Source organism: Aphelocoma coerulescens, chromosome 13 (assembly GCF_041296385.1).
Source record: "Aphelocoma coerulescens isolate FSJ_1873_10779 chromosome 13, UR_Acoe_1.0, whole genome shotgun sequence".
NCBI lineage: Eukaryota > Metazoa > Chordata > Aves > Passeriformes > Corvidae > Aphelocoma > Aphelocoma coerulescens.
The window spans coordinates 1,067,229-1,088,473 of NC_091027.1; the positions used below are offsets into that span (position 1 = coordinate 1,067,229).

The 21,245-nt window shown below is 54.9% G+C and overlaps 1 protein-coding gene across 3 annotated transcripts in view; it reads right to left on the bottom strand.

Moving 5' to 3' along the window:
- The window catches only part of ARHGAP26 (Rho GTPase activating protein 26), a 101,537-nt gene that overhangs the window by 62,131 nt on the left and 18,161 nt on the right, over positions 1–21,245 (bottom strand). For all 3 annotated transcript variants that reach the window (XM_069028635.1, XM_069028637.1, XM_069028636.1), the window contains exons 3-11: positions 20,410–20,471; positions 20,017–20,088; positions 18,826–18,927; positions 17,073–17,183; positions 16,153–16,257; positions 15,460–15,589; positions 15,073–15,173; positions 12,400–12,494; positions 5,454–5,532 (exon numbers count right to left, since the gene is read on the bottom strand). In XM_069028635.1, coding sequence (XP_068884736.1) covers positions 5,454–5,532; positions 12,400–12,494; positions 15,073–15,173; positions 15,460–15,589; positions 16,153–16,257; positions 17,073–17,183; positions 18,826–18,927; positions 20,017–20,088; positions 20,410–20,471 — 857 coding nt within the window. The remainder of the gene's footprint in view (positions 1–5,453; positions 5,533–12,399; positions 12,495–15,072; positions 15,174–15,459; positions 15,590–16,152; positions 16,258–17,072; positions 17,184–18,825; positions 18,928–20,016; positions 20,089–20,409; positions 20,472–21,245) is intronic.

The window sequence follows — 21,245 nt, forward strand, 5'->3', positions numbered from 1 at the left end:
GGTGTGTAAAAGCAATCCAGAGGGCTCTTTTCTCTTTTAAAAATTATCTACAACGCTTCTCTAAGTATTTTTCTCTCAAACAGCTTCTTAAGCAGAGGACAAACCCCAGCAGCCACAGTGACTCCAGCTGGGTGAGCCGTCAGCCACTGAAGCGGCAGTTGCTGGAACCAGGAATAAAAGCCTGAAGTCAAAGCTTAAGACCTCACTGGCTTAAGTGCTTTAGAAGCAAAATAAAAGCTTACAAACTCCATGTAAAGTTACTGCTATTACAGGCTTAAATGGGTTACCAAACAAGGGAGGGAGAAGGAGGGAGCAGCAGCAAGAGCACGTGATACGAGAACTAACATGGAACATGATTCTCTGAGGATCCTCTACCACCACCTTGTCCCCAAAAAGGACACAGAATTTCGTTGGGCAATAATCCTGAACTGGAGGATGCAAAAAAAGCCAAGCAGGAGCTCCGCTGGGCCAGTTTGGGGCCCAGTGGGACTCACCACCACCACGGAGGGAGGTGGCACGAATGCTCCCAGAGCGTGGAGAGACTGAGCTCCAGTTCAGGGAAAGTTCACTGGGTTGTCTGGGTTGGGGAACACATTAGAGGCAAAAAGAAGCAGAAAACAATAGAAACTTAGACATTAAGAGTGGGGAAAAAATGTTCTGTTCACTAAAGAGAGAGACAGGGAGATGAAGAAGCAGCAACAGGAATGACTCAGGTCATAGAGAGCAACAAAAAAAAAAATCTGCTACAAGCAAACAAACCCAGGCAGGCTGAAGGCCATGAAAACCTGCAAGACAGAGTACACAAAACAAACATCTTTTCCAGAAAGCTGACAAAAACACGTCTGTGGGATTGAGAGCATTATCAAAGCTCAGCATGAAAAAGGCTGTGAGGAAAGGCACTGAAGAGACAGACACAGAGCAGACCCTGGGGAGAGCAGAGCAGAGAACACGGCGATCGCTCCGGCACTCGCCCACGGGCTCCCCGTGCAGAGAGAAGCAGACCACAGACACCGTCTGTACTCAAAGATGCTCTGGCTGAGGATTTTTCTCCCATCTCTGATACCTGAGATGGAATGAATTCAAGTGATAAAGCAGCTCTGCAGCGCCAGTGAGTTCCAACACAGTGTGAGGGGTTGGGAAGGGGTGCAGTGGGTGCCTGTCCGTCCCTCCGCAGCCACGCTGGGACTGAAGTCCTTCAAGTGAATTTACTTTTTGAATGAGCCAAGATAACAGGAATGCCGAGGTTGAAAGCACTGGAGTGAGTTCAAAAGACAACGTTTCCACTAGGCAATAAATCTCTCACCATTTTGTATAATTAAACAAGGAAAAAGAAAAACAATTTCAGAAAGAATTCCCAGAAGCAGTATCTGAGGAGGAGGCGGGAAGCGTGCTGGACAGGAATGTGGGGCTGGGCTCTGCTGCCACACGAACCCCGGCTGCATCTCCGGGCAGCAGGGCTGAAGGAGCTCCAGGACCACTGACCAGGTGTCCCACCAGGAGCACTGGGACAGGACCACGGCACAGGGCGCTCCGGAGGCACCATCCCACCCATCGCAGGCGGCCTCGGAGCACGGCCGGAGGGCTGCAGGAGCCACGCAGACCCTGAGGGGGCCACGCCGCAGGACGAACAGGGGAGGGGAGCGGCTCCGATGTGGGGTCGTGCCGAGTTTGGGACCAGCCGGGACGGGAGCGCTGTCCCCGCTCCGAGCAGCGCCGACACCCGCGGGGGCGGCTCGGGGCTCACATCGCTCCGCCAGACCCAGGGCAGGGGGGCAGCCCCGGGGGCCCCGGGGGGCTCCTGTGCCAGCCCCGCGGGCCACAAGTGCCGTGAGTGGCCGGTCTCAGCTGCCATCTAGTGGGGAGCGGCCACGGGGCACCCGCGGCTCCCGGGCGGGCACCGGGGCCCGCATCGCTGAGGTGGGAAAAGACCCCCAACACCACCGAGTCCAGTGTGCCCCATCCCCACCTTGTCCCCAGCCCGGAGCACTGAGTGCCATCTCCCTTCCTTGGGCACCTCCAGGGATGGGCACTCCAAACCTCCCTGGGCAGCCCCTGCCAAGGCCTGAGCGCCCTTTCCATGGGGAAATTCCTGCTGCTGCCCACCCTGAGCCTCCCCTGGCCCAGCCTGAGGCCGTTCCCTCTCCTCCTGTCCCTGTTCCCTGGGAGCAGAGCCCGACCCCCCCGGCTGCCCCCTCCTGTCAGGGACTTGTGCAGAGCCACAAGGTCCCCCCTGAGCCTCCTTTGCTCCACGCTCACTCACCACAACCTTACCTAAATGCTTACCTTGTTCTTTCCACAAGACACAGCCTAATTTGTGCCTCTCCTAAACCCACAGCCCAGCACAGCCACCAGCAGCCAACAAAGCTTTTATTCCTGACTCAGGTTCCAAAGAAGTTTCAGAACTGCTCTGGCCTCCACCATCTACATTTGCAAACTGCACCAGCAGAGGAGAAAATCCATAAGAAACTGATCCTGAGTATCTTAATAAAACCAAACACCACTGCTCCGTCATGGAGTTAGCAGTTTCTCCTGTTTCCAGCCTCTGTAACATGGAAGAAAACCCAAAGTCAACACGGGGGCTTTATCCAAATGAATAACAAGTGGTAAGAGTTAACGGCGTGATGAGAGCTGTCTGGAGGCTGCTCTGACTGTGAGACACAGCGTAAATCTTCTCGAATTGTGACAAATGTCTTGGCTAATGCAGCCACATTCTATGTTTAAATCTCACTAAGATGTAATTTGACATTTGGGTTTACTTTTTTCATTATAATTAAGAAACAAACTCCAGTCCACGTTAATCTCTCCACAGCCTGAATTTGCACATGGAATTACCGTCCCCACCGTGCCAATCCTTCCCCACACTCTACAGTCAAATCAAAGGAAAACCAGACATTCTTTCCAGTAGGGCTCTTTGGTTACAGAAACACAGTCAAAGCATAGGATGGATATTTCTAGGAGTTCAAAGGTCAAATCCTCATCTCTTGCACAAGGAAATCCCTGTGGAGAAGGTAACACGCTGCACCCTGGTGTTACAAGATAAGAACCCCAACAGAACAGCCCACAGCTCCATTTTTGATGGATGGAGGAGGATAACTGAGGACAAGGAGGTGCCTCATGTGTCAACACACACCACCTTCAGCAGCAAAGTGCCTCTTGGATCTGTTTCCACGCAGGCTGCATTCCCATCGCTCCCACTCCACACCTGGAAGGGCAGTGTAAGCCATTAGCAATTAAGTGCCACGAGGTATTGCATTAAGGCACAGCCACAGCCCCTGACGTGTTGGATGAGCCAGCTGCCCTCACCTCAGCTGATGGGCACGATAGGGGAGAACAGCAGCACGCAGGCAGCACCACGACCTGTGTGGTTTTGAAGGAGTTCTCATAACCTTATTCTGGAACAGGATAATCCAGGCAGTCCTGTCCTGATTGCTCCACAGGATCTTTAGCATGCACAGCGCTTTGCGAGCAACCAAAATCCCTGTCTGCACCTCTGTAGACTGGCTCTGCTCCTGAGCTGCATCCTGGTAACATCAGCAGCTCAGCACACAACTGCGTGACCGCCTTCCTGCAGCTCCCTTTGCAGCTGACTGGCTTTGCCACCCCTGCCACAGCAGCTCCCAGCAGAGGTGTGCAGTGGGAGGCAGGTGAGTAGGCTGGAGGAGCACAAGATTCCACTCAGATTAGGAGCAACAATGCACATCTTGTTTCTGAAGAAATAGAAAATATTATCCTGTCTCCAGGTGCCACCAGAACCAAGGCAGGGCTTCGTTTAGGTGGGAGCAAGACAGCTGGCACCTGGAGCTGGAGGGGGTTGTGCCACTACAGCTGCCCCAGGGGTCAAGAGCCAAGGGTGGAAGAGCAGGCTGGTTCTCCCAAACAAGGGCCCCTTTTCAACAGATGACAGAAAAAGGGAGCAGAGGCTGTCACAGAACCAGAGAATCATGGAATGGTTTAAATTGGAAGGGATATTAAAGCTCAGCCAGTCCCACCCCCTGCCATAGGCAGGGACACCTTCCATTAAACCAGGTTGCTCCAAGCCCCGTCCAACCTGGATCTGGACCAGGGATGGGGCAGCAACAGTTTCTCTGTGCGGGTGTAAATTGAAACAAGAGGGGTTCAACCTTGGGGTCAGGAGGCCAGGGAAGCAGCTGGGCTGGAGCCCAGGCAGGCTGTGCCCTCTCCTCCCTCCGATGCTCTCAGCTCCCAACCCGTAACACCCTGAGAAACCTGCTTTGAGCAGGAGGTTGGACCAGAAACCTCCTGAGCTCCCGTCCTACCTGAATTACCTGATGGATCTATGACTCCAGGCTGGGACCTGGCTGCAATCCACCACGCAATCCTTTCCCTGAAATGCAGGCAGCACCTCCCACACGCAGCCTCTGGATCTCCGAGCTGCTGCACGCTCCAAAAGCAAGCGCTTGACCAAGTCCAGAACGCGCTTTGCAGCGCTCACAGAACAGCCTCGTGTGTCCACGCCTCACCTGGCCTCAATGAACACTTCTCCTGACAAACAAGAAACTTTCCATGGATTTGGGGGGATCTGCTCAAACCGGGACCAGTCTGTGGCAGCAGGCTGTGCTGGGATGGGACACTCTGCTCCCTGCACGGACTCTGCTCTGACTGCCAGAGCCCAGCTTAACCTCGGCACGCAGACACCCACTCCAAAACCACATGGGCTGTCACGGAACAGCCTGGGCTGCTCTGGCTCTCCACATGGCTTCTTTCCATATCCCAAAACGCTGCTGGCCATGTGCAGGCACGGAAGCCACAGACTGGTCCTGGCTGCTTGGTGGTGCCGTGAGTGCCACGGGAGAGTCACCAGGCTGAGCTGGGATGGGCCACACTGCGACCCCAGCACCCCCCGAGGGACCTGCTCAGAACCAGCCAACTCTCGTCAAGCTGGCAGTAAGGTTTGCAAGCGCATTCCAAAATAAAAACTAACAACAATGAGTTTTCTGCAAACCCTCAGAATCCCTTCCAGAGGTGAGGAAGCCTTTGGCACAGCAGGAGCAAACACGGGGAACAGGGGCCACACTCCTCCGCTCACACGAAACGTGCAATTCTCTACCAGACCCAGGAGTGGCTGCCAAGGAGTCGCAGGACTCCAACAGCCCTGGAAATCTACAACGTATTTTCTTCCACTGCTCTTTTTGCCATGTTTTCCTTTCAGCACAGCACAGCAGCATGTTTGTGCTGGCCAAGCCTACCCTCCTCCTCTCCACCGCACCTCCGAGCAATCCAAGCACAGGAGATACAGTATTACCTCAAATATTTAACCAAGGGATTAAAGGATTCTCCTGGCAGGAGGCAGGAGCTGCCCCACGGATACAGCTCCCACGCCGGCTGGCAGGCGCTGCGTGACAGCGGCTCCGCAGCCAGCAATCCGCGATCTGCCCGGGGCTGCGAGAGCTCGCCACGGGTTCCTCTGCTTTTGGGCCAATATTCCTGCTCACCGGCTCCCGGCCGTCCATCGCCTCCATCCACAGCCTCCGGTCCTCCTCCGAAAGCGCCTGCATGGTGATGACGCCGGGCCTGCCAAGAGAAAGGGGATGCCGTAAATGAACTGCAAAGGTGGCAAAGATAAATCTTCCATGAGAGGAAGAGGGAAGGAGGACAAGCTCCTTCCTAGCCAAGCCCCAGCACAAGGGACTGAGCCCAGCCTGACCCCTCCATGGACATCCTGCAGGTCCTGACCAGGATCAGCAAGCAAGCAGAGGACATCTCCAACAATCCCCCCCCTTTCTGGTGGTTTTGTGCAAGAGCTGGGTGCCAAATTCCTCTTCTGGCCCTCAGCCAGCCAGCTCACCTGCACTGGGCTAAGCACGTCCGTGCAAGAGCAGGGGAAGGCAAGGAAGGTAGCCAAGCAAGCAGGAGCCCCACACATCCCAGCCCCCCATGTCTCACCACCACCCCAAGCACTGGCTCATGGAGGAGACCTTCTGCTGTGCGAAGCAGTTCATCCCTGAGGTGTCCGTGCCCTCATGGCTGTGCGAGTCCCCTGGCCCTGTCCATGTCCTGCTGTAAGAACAGCAGTGGCAGTGACACGATGCTGGTCCGTGTCCCTCTGCAGCAACCTCACAGGGTCCCAGGGGTGCTGGTCCTGCCCCCAGCACTGTCACACACACAACAGCCCTGAGCTCCCTGTCAATCCAGCCTCCAACAACAGCCCTGTGACTGCTCATTTACTGTAATGAGAAGGGGAAAGGACAGGCCCAGGTGCTGCACACACAGCACAGGAGCCAGGGGACAGCACTGGCACCGCCCTCGCCCAAGGGCCAACGCCATCTCCGTGCTCCTCAGTGGACGCTACGTGCACTCCTGGACCACCCTTGCCATGCAAGGAGTCAAACCTCAATTACCTGTTCTGTTAAGCATGACCAGCGAGGTGAGGATGGATTTGACAAGACAGAGTGTTTGCACAGCCTCAGGTCCGGGGGGACACAGAGGGTGGGAGCTGTGATCCCACACCAGGGGCTGGCATCTCGCTGCACCACGCTTTCCATCTCCACATCCCGGCTCACCCCGCAGCCTGGATCCCAACGCACACAGCTGGCTAACCCTGCACCTCCACAGCCCTGTGCCTTTGGGCTGGCTCTGCAGCTCCTGGGGGTGGCCACATCCCCTCCCACCGCTGCTCCTGGAGCCAGGCAGAGCCCCCGGGCTGTCAGACACCGAGACCTGTCCGTGTGTCTGGTCTGGTGCTGCTGCTCCCTCCCGGCTGTTTCCAGACGCACCAGCGGAGCAGAGAGGCGATTCCCGCTGGAGCACGGCGAGCACATTCCCTGGCAACCGGGAGACACAGGGGGGGCTGCTGGTGCTCTCTGCCCGTGGGGTTTCACACACGGGAACTGCGACAGCACAGAACCTCTGATGCTGCTCTTCCCACGCCCAGCAGCGCGGGGCTCTGGAACGGCACAGGAGTCAGGAACAGCTCCGAGCACCGGGCTGCCGGGACACACGGTGGGAAGGGGGTTAAACCTCGGGAGCTGCCAACCGCCTGCAGAGTGCTCCACAGAGCACGTAGGCTCTGCTCGGTACTCGGTCCTCAAAACCTGATAAAGCCTGGGAGAGGGGTGACTTTTAACTTGAACTTCCCAAGGGTGGTTCAGCAGGACAACGTGAGCTGCACCAACACTGCAGATACCCTTTGGTCCTTGATAAGAGCCTGTAAGAAAAGTAAACTTCAGCAGGGGCTCTCAAGAGGTGGGTTTGGCCCATCTTCTGCTGCTTTGTGGCACGCACAGACCAGGAACTGAGGATTAACCCTTCTCCCTAACTCCACTCCCCATCCAACCAGCCCAGCTTTCAGCACATGCACAGCAGCTCAGCACCATCCCACCAGTGGAAGCCGTGCCCAGGTCCAAAAACCAGACATAATGTGCTTGATCTCTGCTAATCCCATTGGTGAGTCAGTCAATACTCACCAGCTTAGTGGTTTGGAAGTTTACTCACTTAGGAGGGAAGAGGAAACCACTTAACCATCGTCCCATCTGAGAGGGAAAATGCTCCACATCCAACAGCAAATATGTCCAAAACACTGCACAAAGCTCCTCGTTGTGCAGGTACAAAGTGACTTGAGAGCAGTCCCCGGTACCTGGGGAGCTGCAGTGGCTGCTTAAGCCAGGGCTTAGGTCTGAGTTTAAGCCAAGCTGCTGCTGAAGGCACTGACAGCCCGATCAGAAAGCCCTGGAAGGGCTCTAGCTCAGCTAGGGACACACAGGAAAGGAAATACTGGGATTTCTGTCTCTTTAGCCAAGACATTAGAACAGAGAAATTCAAACCCTCCATTCATGGTATGTTGAACACTGGACTCCCAGCAAAGCACGGTCCCAGAGTGGCAGGGCTGGTATCTGGAGTGCCAGGTTCCCTCAGCACAGGGCAAAGAGGTGATAACAGCAAATGTTTGTTCTGCCTCTGGGCAGATAACAACTCCTCGGGCTTCACTTCAAAGTCAAACTTCTTTAACAGCATGATGGGAGGGGCTGCAAAACTGAATCAAACCCAATTTCCATTGCAAATAGCTCTGCATTTCCTCCCCCAGTGTTTATTTGCCAGGGCACCCATTGCATCACTTTCCTGAGCAGAACCATCTTCCTGGCTGTGATAAATTTAAAATGCACCCACACATTACACCTCATTCATTATGGATGTGGCCGATGCCCACGGGGTTCCTGTGCTCACAGCCAGGTCGGATGGCTGGCACTGGAACAGCCTCCTGCCAATGCTGCCAGCACCAGCTCTGCTGGAAACACTGCCTGTAAACAGGACCATCCCCCAGAGCCTCCTCCAGGATCACCCCCTTCCACAGCACGCTCCTTACTGGGGTTATCTCCATTATCCAGCCCTGGCAAAGACCCTGCTCTGACGTCCTTTCCCAAAAGATAAACCAAACAGATCTGTCCTTGTCCCCTCACCCAACAAATGACCCCGAACACTGGGGGTCATTTATACAGATAATTATTCATAAAGATAATGTACAGTAAATACAGATTTGGCTGTGGGGCAGCTCCCACCTCCTCCCAACGTGGGATGCACCTGGACCCACGTGGAACCAGCGCACCCCAGCCAGCCACGGCCGTGACATTGGGACAGCAGGACACCCTCCTGGATCTGCCATCCAAGGTGCATAAACCTGTGGCAAACAAGACCAAGGACCTCCTGATTCACTCCTGGGTGCTGCATCCCACATTTCCACCTGCAGGCACCAAATCCCTTTGCCTTTTTCTGGGACACAAGGAGGGGAAAGGGACATTTTGGGATCAGAAGAAATCCATTTCTAAACGGAGTGCGTGTAGGAGGCTGAGATCAGAGCAGAACATGGCAAACACTTAATAAGAAAGAATATTTTCAATGTGCTACAATCTAAAAATGGAAGATTTTTCCATATGAGACCACACAGGAAATTTGAATTTTCTCAATATCTCAGCTTTTGTGACAAATGGCCTGGCCTTAAGGAGCTGTGACTAAGCACACTGAGAAAATGAGAAACTGCAATAGCTTTTCCTTCTTCCAGGAAAACAAACAAATAAGGAAAGCAATAGAAACAGATAAGAACTTCCAACTGCTGTAGCAGCTTATCATAGCGAGACAATCTAAACTGCTGATGCAAACACACCAGAGTGCGTTAATAACAGGGGCTGAGTGCACAGAGGTGTTCCCAGTCCCAACCTGAGCAGAGCAGTGCAGCCCAGACAGGACCCCACAGCCATGGGCCAGGCACCAGCAGCCAGATGTGGCCCCAAAATGTCAATGAGCAAAGACGGAATTAAGGGGGAAACTGACCCTGAACTCAGAAGGTCTCAGTATCCCCGTAGAGCTCAGAGCACCACCAGCACAGCCACCAGCATGTCCTGCAGGGGCTGGGGCTCCTCATCCCTCCCTGTGACAACCCATCCCTCGCCCCCCTGAGACAACCCCCGAGGCTTTGTTTTAAAGGTCGCTGGAAAGGCGACACCGGCAGAGGAACGGGGACAGGTTGAACTGCACTGAGAGGCGCTGCTGGGCACGGGGACACCGGCAGAGGTGGGGTCACCTGGCACAGGGGAGCAGGGAGCAGGTCCTGCCCCAGTCAAGAGCCCTGGGTCTGTCAAGAGCATTCCCAGAGCAAGGCCAACAGCCTTCCTAGGGAAAACCATCAGCTCACGGGAGCGCTCGGCAGGTGCCTGGCAGCTCCCCCACGCCAACCACCCAGCCATTGTGCCAATTCTTTCAGGAAGAATTCCTTCACAGAAAGGGTGGTCAGGCATTGAAGGGGCTGCCCAGGGAGGTTTGGAGTGCCCATCCCTGGAGGTGCCCAAGGAAGGGCTGGAGGTGGCACTCAGTGCTCTGGGCTGGGGACACAGGTGCGGATGGGGCACAGCTCGGACTCGATGGTGTTGGGGGTCTTTTTTCACCTCAATGACTCTGGGATTCTGGTTCTACAATCCCACTGTGCACCAGGTGTGGTGCCAGTCACCCTGGGGGCACCCAGGCAGAATCCAGGGCAGTGGTGGTACCTGCAGAGTTCACTGCCCTTGTGACCCACCGAGAGGCTGAACCCTGCATTTGAAAACCCCCTACTCCCCTAAAAGCCAGCTGGCACTTAGCAGCACTTCGCTTCTGGCCCAGAGCAATGACCTACATCGTCCTAAATGACACAGCCTTTGTCATCAGCCAAATGAGATACTCCTCCTCTGGCTCATTTGGTAAGACACTGGCTGTCATCCCTGTTCACCTTGTTTATCAACCTGACTTAATGTGCAGAGACGACAAACAAGTTTAGCTAATGATAAAAGAGCATTAACAGTAAAACACAGTATCCATCCCACTGGGGTGTATTTTCAGCCAGACCCTAGAACACCATTCTGGGGTTAATTTTGCTGTAACAAAGCAATACAATAGTTCTAACTTGCTACATTGAACATCAGAACTATTTTCAAATGCCAAGGCCAGGTTAGACAGGGCTCGGAGCAACCTGGTCTAGTGGAAGGTGTCCCTGCCCAGAATGAGATGAGCTTTAGGGTCCAACAGAAACTATTCTGGGATCCTGTGACAAAGAAGCAATGCTGTAATAACAGATCAGGCTCCAGATTTTCAGCTCTGCTGTGCTGAATCATCTTTACAGGAGAAAAACCCACTTTTTTGCCCACCTAAGAAGGAACAGCTCTTAGCTGGCGCTATTTAGGGTGTTATTGCTGAGCTCCCGCCCTGCACCCCATGCTGTCTGAGCCCCCAAAACGCAACGCTGACAAAAGCCCATTTCTGTGCGAGGGCAGTGCTGGGAAGCACCGGCCGAGGCTGCCACCTCCAGGCTGTCCCGAGAGCTGTGGAACAGCCCGAGCCCTGAGAGCCGGGCAAGGCGAAGGGGATGTCCAGCACACCCTGGCACTGACAGCGGGACCTGATGCTCTGACGGTGCCCAGATCCACCCCAGGAAGAGGGAGACAGGCTGGGCACATCACAGTCTCTTTCAGCCGTGGCAAAAGCTGCTGTTTTCTCTTCCTCTTAAGTTTATCTTCAGAATACCCAGTATTTTAGACATCTAATGACAAAATTCTGATACCAAGAGAATGCAGAGCTGCCTGTACATTGGGAAAAAACAGCTCTTTCCTTCAGGTGTGTCCTGCTCTCCTGCCCTCTTGGACAGAGGCAAATCCCTGCAGCAGGAACATGCCCATGAAAGGAGAAATTCCTCAGGTTTCCCCTTCCTGTGTTACTCCCCTGCCATGATTTACATGAAGCACGCAGATTTCTGGAGCAGCTCTTGATCCCATGCCTGGCAGGCTCCAAACATCAAGGGAAGCTTCAGCTACCTCTGAACACACTGAAGAAAATTATTGTGGCTCCATTCTCCTTCTCCCACTCTTAGTTTGATTTTCACATTATAAAAAAATATCCTCAGGGCACAGCAAAAAAAAAACTCCCGTGTCAGCAGAAATACTGCAGCTTTCTGGAGAAAAGCACAGCTCCAGAGAGTGGGAGGCAGCCCCAGGTTATCTCATCCCTCAGCCAACACAGGCAGAGTTCCATCACCCCAACCCCTCCCTGCCATGGGCTGGCACTGAAACGCCGCCAAAGCACAGGCTGGACAGGGAGAGGCACCACGGGTCATTCCAGCATTGTTCAACACCCAGATTTTAATGGACTGGGGGTTTTCTGAGACCTCCTGGGAAGTCCTGCAGAGGGGAGGACAGCTGGACCACGGACAGGCACACAACTGGGAGAACACACTGAGTGCCTTTGGAGCAGGCTTTTTGAACCACGTGAACTTCCCGCAGCGAGGGAGATCCAAGGCAGTGACTAATTCCTCTTGGAATAGCAACGCCAGCCTGGCTTTCCTGTTTATGTGTGTGTGCCATGCATGATGCTGACTGATGTGGTAACAGCTCTCGCTCCTGGGTGCCACAGGTTGAATCCACATGTACCTCTGGTCCAGCTGCTGTGTGGTAAGTCACAGCAGAAGTGTTTTACTTCTGCAGGAAAAATGAGTGAAAGTGCCTGGAGGCACGAGCCAGAGGTCCATTATCACCCATCCACGGTGAACCAGCAACTGCCAGTCCAGCAGAAAAGCTGACACTATTCCAACAGGTACCCAGTGCTGGAAAGAGGCAGCACATCCCTGCCAAAACACCCACAGAGCACCTTTTCCAGGCTGGTGACTGCAGAAGTGCTAAAGAACCCTTAAAGTCAGAGAAACTTGAGTCAGAGAGACTTGTAAACCAAAGTACCAGCTCAGTACTCAGAGAGCACCTGGCTGGGAGAGGTGTGATTCCATGGACTAATGCTTTCCACTCACGGAGCGTGTGAGTAAAGGAGAGGAACACGGAAACTGCACAGGAACTGTCCCAAAGCCAGTGCAGGAGCACAGCCCTTCCCCAAACACAGTCACCACAGCCCCAGGAGCTTCCTGTCAGCACTCACCGATCCACAGCCTCCACATCAAAGCAGAACCTCTTCTCAATGGAGTCTGTCTTCCGCCGTGTGCAGGATTTCAGGGTGACAGCTTCATCTTCCCCCTGAGGAGAGACAAGATCACAGCTGAGGCTGAGAACAGAGACCTGTCCCCGGCACCCACTGCTGGCAATGAGCAGGTTCAAACCTGGGAGGATCTGGCAACATCACCCTGCCAAAAACATCTGTTTATACCTCTGACATGGGGACTTGTCTTTTCACCCTTGTTTAGGCCAAAACCTTCCAGGAGGAGCCCTCCCTTCAGGATGCCCATGATTCAATCTGTGCATTAAGCACCACACAACCCATTCTTCATGTGGGCAGGGAGTGCTGGACCACAACTTTTGGGCAAAGTCAGCTTTGTTTTCCATTGCTGAACAACACTCCATAGACCTGCTGGCAGTTTGCACTCCACGCTGCATTTTTGGCAGCACTGTGCACACGAGGACTCTTAACAGGAGCAAACATGTCTTAAAATGTTTACTAGATAACAAAGCAACGACAAAACCATTCTCCCATCCAGAGAATGCCTCTCTGCATCCAAGTTGTACTGGATTTCCACAGGGCTGAGCAGCAATCCAGCAGGATCTGTGAGCATTGCTGTCCTCTGCTGGAGGAAATCCTGCCTCACCCCCTGCCAGCACAGACACTTCTCCTGCAACCGTGAAATTCCACTGATGACTTAAGAGAAAATGAATTCTGAAGGAGTTCCTGGAGACAGACACTTTTCTGGGCTCTCTGTGCTGTTCCTGATGACACCCTGGCTGACCACCCTGTTCCCTGACATCACCATTTTTCCAGGAAACATATTTAGAATCACTTAGATTGGAAAAGACCTCTAAGATCACAGAGTCCAAAAGTTCCCCAGAACAGCCAAGCCCACCACTAATCCACGTCCTCACGTGCCACAACCACATGTCCATTAAACCCCTACAGGGAGGGTGTAAATTCTAAATTTACTGGTTCTCATCCATAAACTCCTCCCCACTGCCACCATCATTCGGCTCCAGACAACCAAAGCACCCCCTAACACACAGTCCTGGTCATCCCACCGTGTCCCCATGATGGCAGCGGTTTTCCTGCTGCACCGTGGCTTCCAGCCCCTCCTGCTTGTTGCCCATATCGCAGGCACTGCTGTAGATGCTCTCCTGTTGGGTCTCTGAGCCTGCCACATTTTGGGGGAGAAGCCCCAATTCCTACCTGACTGTTCTCGTGTGCTTCCATGGTTTCTAACTCACCAATAACCCTCGTGTCCCAGACAAGGGGCCCAGCACAGACCCAGCAAGACAGACCTGAGAGCTCCCTGCAGGGTTTCTCCCCAGGGTTTGGCAGTGGCCACCTGCCCCTGGTGCTCCCCAGCCTGGCCCGCTGCAGGGACAAGGCTGCTCCCACTCTGCCCAGCTCCCTGTCCAGAATTCAGGGAATGCCCCTGCTCCAAACCCACCAATACCCAGCTTTGGCCACAGCCCAAGGTCACGAGGGGCTGATACCACCACAAGTGATGGGTCTCCTCACGCAGCACCTTGGCACCTGCTCCAGCCAGACCCCAAAATTCCTGGCAGGGCAGCCCCAAGCCCCCAGGCTGCTCCACGCTCAGATGTCCATGGTGGTCACCACTGACCAACCCTGGCCAGAGCTGCCCCAGCACAGGCAGCGTTTCATGCCAGGGTGGTGCAAGCCACAGGTGCAAGCACAGCCCTGGAGAGGGGCTCAGGATGCTGCCAGCAACTCCCACACTCCTGGATGGTGGGAGAGCCCTGGAATGGGAAGGGATCAGATGAAACCCAGCACAGCCGCTGATGATTACAGGGCTGGGGTATGCTAACGCTGAGCTATAATGAAGATGCTCCAAGGCAAGAGGAAATTAATTTTAGAAGCTTCCCTGCCCACAGCTGGCTCCCTGTGCCAGCAGGAAGCCGTGTGGGAGCCTGTCCAGCTGCCCCAGGCACTCCCCAGCAAGGGGATTGTGTTTGCAAACCGTCCCAGCTGGGAGCACCGGAGGGGTCTATTGTTCCTGCTGTACAGAGGAGTAAAGCCAGCCCTGGACACAGCCCTGGGAGCACTGGGGACACAGCCTGTGCTGGCTCCTCACACCCCCTCCAGGCTCTCCTGTGGCTCTGTCCAAAACAAAACAACTTCATTGGCCAAGTCACAGGATCATCAGAGACCCACAGAATTTTTTGGGTGGAAAGGGCACTTAGAGCTCGTCTTACTCCACTCTTCTGCCATGGGCAAGGGCACTTCCACTCAACCAGGTTGCTCCAAGCCCTGTCCAACCTTGCCTTGGACAAGTCACAGGCATTAGGGAAGGAGCAAAATAATGAACAGGTTCTCTTGTCCATATGCCTTGGAGCAGGAACGAGGGACAGGGGAGCAGTCACCCATGGAGCTGGAGCGTGGTGGGGGCATGGGGCTGGCAAAGATCTGCGGGCTCTGGGGGTCTCCTGTCTTTTTCTTCTCAAAGCAGGTGCCAAGTTCATTCCCCGTGTGGCAGCCACTCAGCCTGGAATGAATGTGACCCACTTCACTGCATGTGTGTCACCTTGCCAAAAAGCTGACACAGTTTGAGCCCCGGGAGAGCCTGCAGCCAGCAGTGCCCCGTGCTCCCTGGCAGGACACAGTGCTGCTCCTGCCAGCACTCACCCCTTTTCCTCCCGACTTCTGGTCAAAGGGCACCATCGTGATGCGCTTGGATTCCCGCTGGTAGGTGCAGTAATGCTTCACCCAGGAGGTCCCAAAGTGACCTGCAGAGCAAACACAGGGTTCATGCCCAGAACAATTCCAGTGCCCTCACACTAGAGCCCACTATGTGTAACCATCACTTCACGTGCCAGACTCCTGTACCTGAAAGAGTTTTCTGAGGCACTGGCAGTGATTCTCCTGGCTGCCACATCCCCCCCAGTACCCCACTCACTGGGCCCATCCCTGTCTTCCAGGGATTCTGCACCTGCTGAATCAGCCTTTGTGTCCCTGTCCTGACAAAGCCCTTCCCCAGGCTCCCCGCCCCGCATTCCCCACCCCGACACCTACGCTTCTCCTGCACGTAGAGATACCCCTCCATCGTGTAAGGGCTGATGTTCTTGTGCTCGTGAGGATTCTCCTTCATCTTCTTCATCAAAGCTTCAACCTCTGACCTCGTTCCTTCAAAGCGGTTTCTTGTCTGCAAATTAAAACAGGAATGTCTTCTCCAGTGCAGGGACCTGTGCCTGGCTCTGCAGCACGTGGGGTGGGGCTGGGTGGGAAATGGGGCTGGGGAGCCCAGGGGCAGCCACAGGGCACCTTTGCTTCCTGGGCCTGAATTTAAGCTAAAGTATTACAACGATTGGCAATGCCTTCTAGTTTTTTAAAAGGGCTTACAAAAAGAGGGAGAGTGATTTTTTTACACGGGTAGATAGTGATAGGACAAGGAGAATGGATTTAAACTAGAAGAGGAGAGATTTAGATTGGCTGTGAGGAAGAAATTCTTCCCTGTGAAGGTGGGGATGCCCTGGCAGTGTCCAAGGGCGGGTTGGAAGGGGCTTGGAGCAGCCTGGGACAGTGGAAGGTGTCCCTGCCCATGGCAGGAGGGGGAATGAGACATGCTCTTTAAGGTCCCTTCCAACACAAACTGTGATTCTGTGATTAAAATACACCACCAGGTGAGTTGGCTCTGCCAGACACTGACAGGGACAGGCACCAGGCATGGGGACACCCCGGGCACGGGGACACCCCGGGCACACTCACGTTCTGGATGCTGATTGTCAGCTCTGTCTTGAAATCGCTGAAGTCCTTAGCGAGCTCGTAGCCGTGGTGGTAGAATGTGAACAGCCCCTGCAGAAAGGCCAGCAGCTGCATTGGGAAAAAGCAAATGGAGATGGTCAGAAGAGACCCAGAGCTGCTCCCAGAGCCGCCACTGAGGGGAAGGGGCACCGCAGCCCCCAAGGGTGGAGGGGCTCCCTTGGGGCCCTGGGAAGATGCCCTGCTCCTCATTTCACAGCCAAGCCTCCTCTGAATGGATCTCAAAGTCAAGGCTGTTTCCTTCTCCTGGAGCCAAGGCAAGCCCCAGGACCCCCCACACCTCTGTCCCCCTCCCTGCATTCCCCAGGCCCAGGGTCACCAGGAGCAGAGCCAGGAGATGTCAGGCAGAGCAGGCAGCACTCTGTGCCTCTCCCAGCTCCGAGTTATTCTTGGCTCAGCAGGAATCACCTTTACAAAGAGCTGGGAGGTCTGGCACTTCCCAGAACAGCTTTAAATGACTTAACACCTGAGCAAAGGCACATCTTAAAAACTTTTTTCCTTACTTCTGTCACTCCTGCACTCTCTTTCCTTTGTGAACGTTGGTTAAAATTTGGGGGGTTTCCCCCAATCAAGAGCAGTTTTCTTTTAATTGCACGGGCCCCTCAGCCCACCCTCCCTGATGGACTGTCCCCACAATAAAAAATCACATGTTGAAAGGTTTCCAGCACACCCAGGGTCGCTGAGCCAATGGCTCTGTGCCCCGTGGCTCCCACAGAGCTTCCCCCTCTCAAACCCCCTCTGTGAGAAGGGCTGTGGGGGCGAGGCTGGACCCCCGGCCCCTCCACTGCCAGTGCCCCCCACGACCCCCTGTTTCACCACCCACCCCCAGTTTTGTGCAGGCTGAGGCAGATTGAGAGCTCACTTACAGGTTCCACAAACTCAAACATCTTCCTCTCCTGGACCTCCTGCACCTTGAAGACATATTCCAGGGAGACCTCGTAGAAGTGCTGCCGAACCAGGTCCACCTGGCTGTCTGCCTGCAGAGGGGTTGGAGAGGAAACAGAGCTCAGGACTGACCAGAGCACACCTGGCTCTGATGGGAACACCCCCACCAGAGCAAACCCAGCTCCAGCCCCCAGTCCCAGCTGCACAGATGGCACAGCAATAAACATAAACCTGATCCACATGAGCACGCTCTTCCTTCAGCTGGGAAAAATGGGTTTGATGACTCATGTTCTCACCTCCCCAACAGCTGGGTAGAAAACATGCAGTAGAGGCGAGAAAAATGGAAATCACTATGAACTTGACAAGAAAAGGCAACTCTCCCCTCTCTGGAAAGCACTCCCCTCGCCAGGGGTGCCACATCCACACTGATTCACAGCTCCACACTGAATCCTCTTTCCAAGGCACCCCCTCCCTCGGTGGGGTCTGAGCCACACAAACCACGGACACTTCCCAGTGGCAGTGGGAACAGAAACCGGCCCCTGAGCTGGGAGCTGCTTCCAGCGGGCTCCAGGCTCCTCCTGCCCGCCGGCAGCGGCCCGAGCCAGGGTCCGGGTGGGAGATGCCACCAGATGGCACCAGCAGCCAGCGCTGCTCCAACGCACCCGCACAGCATCAGCATCCCGCGCACATCCCGAACGGAATCCTGCACAGAATCCCGCACACATCCCGAACACGTCCCACCTGTATCCCACACGGCACCTCCAGGCAGCCCCACAGGGCCGTGCTCTGTCTGGGGCACAGGATCACCCCTCTAGCAGCCCCTGCTGCACCCTGACAGCCACAAGCAGATCCTTCCCTCCGCACTCAGAATTCCTTCCACTCCAGTGCCCCACATCAGCACCTCAAACACAGACTAAACCAAGGGCTCAGAGGGTCATTTAAAAGCCATCATCCCCCGGGACACCAGGATGCTTCCACACAGGAAGTTATTTACAAACCCCAAGGACAAGGCTGGCTTGCAGGCCGGATTCTGAGCACTCCTCAGCCCTGATGTGCTGGAAGATGATCACCTGTGCCACAGGTATTTCTGCTCTCAAGTCCCCAGCTCTGCTAGGCACGGTCCTACCACCTGGGTATAGGAGCCCCGTGCCCACCAGTGCCCCCAGTAAGGGATCAGCAGCACACCAGCACCATGCCCAAAGGCAAGGACACACATCCTGCAGGACCAACCCAGCTCTGGGCCAGCACAGGGAATTCCAGACTTGAAAGAAGTGATTGAAAACTCTGCATCCTCATCCAGTAGCAGCACTTGTCACCACAGCTAACCATGCCCTGAGTCACTGATGGCTCTTAAAGAGTTTAAGGCACTAAGCCTGATCCCTCCTCCCCTGGAGCACAAAGCAGAGCAGCCACTTGCAGAGGAGACCAGACATCCATGATTTGTGCTGCCACACGGGAAGCCTGCAGCAGAACCAGTTCCTTTCTCTTACACTCTTTAATTATAAACCCTCTCTCCTTTTTGATTGCTATCCATTTTGGGATCTCTCTGATTTACTCTCCAAAACAGCTCTGTCTCCTTTCGTTACAGGAAAAGGGGAAAACCCGGCACCTGCACCCAGACCAAGGGAAAAAATGAGTTTACAGCCAGGAGAACCATTGTTATAGGCTGTGTGAGGCATTCAAAAAGCTCTCCACAGTCACAGCCAGACATGGAAACTCAGAAGTTGCTCTCACCTCCTGAAGCTGGGATTCTTTCTTCTTGGAAGACAAGTTCAAGTGCTTTTCTAGGACACCACAGTATTTCTCAGTCTCCTTGTCGTATTTCTTTTTAGCATCCTACAAAACAGAACAGAAAGTGTGACACCGAACACAACGGCCCCAGAGCAGCTGTGACAGCACCCCTAAGGCACCGGGCAGGATGGCAGTCCCAGGGGGGAGCTAACACGAGACAGGACCTGGGGCAGCAGCTGGAAGCAGGTGAGGCTGCTTTTATCTGCCAGCATCAGGCAGCTGCAGGAAAACAGCTTACGCTGCCAAAACCCAAGGCATGAGGGAACCTCTCCTCTGTTCCTGGGGCCCAGTGCTTGGTAAAACATCCAGATCCAGGTCCAAAAACAACAGAGCGAGGAAAGTGCTTTCTAACCAGAACATGGTCACAACTCCACATCCCACCCCTGCCACCCCTTGCAAGAGCTTCTCCTCCGTGTCACGCAGGACCATGACACAGTCACTTGGCTGTTTGTGGCAGGAGCATTAAGGATGTCAACTTCACTTTCCTTTGAGCCTCTCATCCCAGCCTGGCCACCCCAACGTGCCAGGACCAAATCCATGCTGGCACCCGCTCATACCCAGGTCCGTTCTGGAGGGCTCCTCTCTGTGTTTTGTTTTCAGCTGCACGAGGCTGGGCTGGGCACTGCTGCCATGCGAACGCGGCCCCCGGCGCTGGCATGAGCTGCTTGCAGGCAGCAGCAGGTTGTTATAACAACAGGGGAGCCACAAACAGTGGTTTTCATTTCAGAACAAAAGCAGGAAAGAAAGGGGGGGGTGGCCAGGCTGTCTCACAGCCGCCTTCAGCCTCACCGGTGGTTCCCCGTCCTGCAGAAGCATCAGAGTTCCCGTGCAGCCCCCAGAGAGACTCTGGGGTAGGGAGCACGTGCTGGGGGACTCAGGAAAACGTGAACCCCTCCAAGAAAGTCCTAGTTCTTCCTTGGAGTAAGGAAAAAAGTTCACTTCAGTGGGCATGCCGTTTTTTGCCCTTGGCATTGGTTACTTGGTTGTGTGTGAACTCAGAACACTGAGGCACTTCCCAGGAGCTGGATTGTCCCCATGTCCATCCCACAGCAGCACACCGCCTCCCCCCATGCCTGAGCCCATCCTGCAGTGTGCCAGGTCCCGGCAGCACTGGGGGGACAGTGGCTGGGTTACCTTGGCAGCCCCGATCTGCTCCTTGCGGAACTTCTCCAGCGGCGTGATCAGCACCTCGCTGGCGTTCTCGATCTGGGGGCAACAACAGGCACAGCTCACCTGTGCTGCTCCACAGCCTTTCCATGGAAACCTCCCACAGCCCCCAGACACTCACAGGCCTCACCCCTTGTCTCTGCAAACCTGTGACCCCTCCAGCACCAACCCCTCTCCAGCAGCAAGACTCCATTCCTGATGCTTGTCAGGGGTTTCCCCGCCAAGCCCACCCTCTCCTCCCTCTGCCCTCCCCTGCAGCTCCACCACAGGCGAGGGAAGGAGCACTGGGGCTGGCAGCCACTGTCACCACAGTGCCCGGGGTGCCACCACCCCCTGCTCCCAGGCCAGATGGGGCCGTACCATGCGCATCCGCTCGTCCTCCAGGTTCCGCAGCACCGTGGCGAACTCCTGCAGAGACTTGGCTGGAAGGGACGCAGTCAGCATTTAACATTCCATTTTTAAAGAAAGAAACAGAACAGAGGGGTTTTGTCTGTCTGTGTTTTGCGGGGGGGAGGGGGGTTGGGTTTTTTTATTATCTTTGCTCTCTACCTAGAAAGGTTCCTGCCGCCTACAGAAACGGCTGGCAGCAGAGCATCCCCAGGACCAGGCTTCCTCCTCTAGAGAGCAACATTCTCAGCTCAAACCTGCCCCACCAACAGTCAGTCATCAACCAGCCCCCCAGCACAGCACTGGCCTCCAGCCATGCCCAGCCCACGAGGGGCAGCTCCCCAGCACGGGCACAGCACCAGGGAGACCTGGGTGAGGAGCTATTTCTGTTGAGAGACTGGGCACAAATAAACAAGCAAAGTTAAATCAGGGCTAAAGCTCCTTTGCTCTCCGGGCTCCAGACGATGTGCACAATAAGCTCTAAAAGTTCAGCTGGGGCAGGAGCAGGATGAGAGAGGGAAGAGGCTGAAGCTGCCGCCCTGTGCCAGGAGAAGCTCTGCGGCAGAGCCAGGCTCAGTTCAGGGAGCGTTGCCAGGCTCAGCACTGCTGATTCCCTCTAGCACGGGATCCTGTGCTCTGGCAGCGAGGCTGCTGCTCCTCTGCTTCAGAGTACAGCCCCTTGCTGTGCACCAAAACCACAGCCACCTGCAGATTCTCCTCTCCAGTGCAAAACATCCAGATAACTGAGGTGGTTTCAGACACAGGCAATCTTCTCCCTTTCCCATCTGGCAAGGACAGACTTAGGCCGA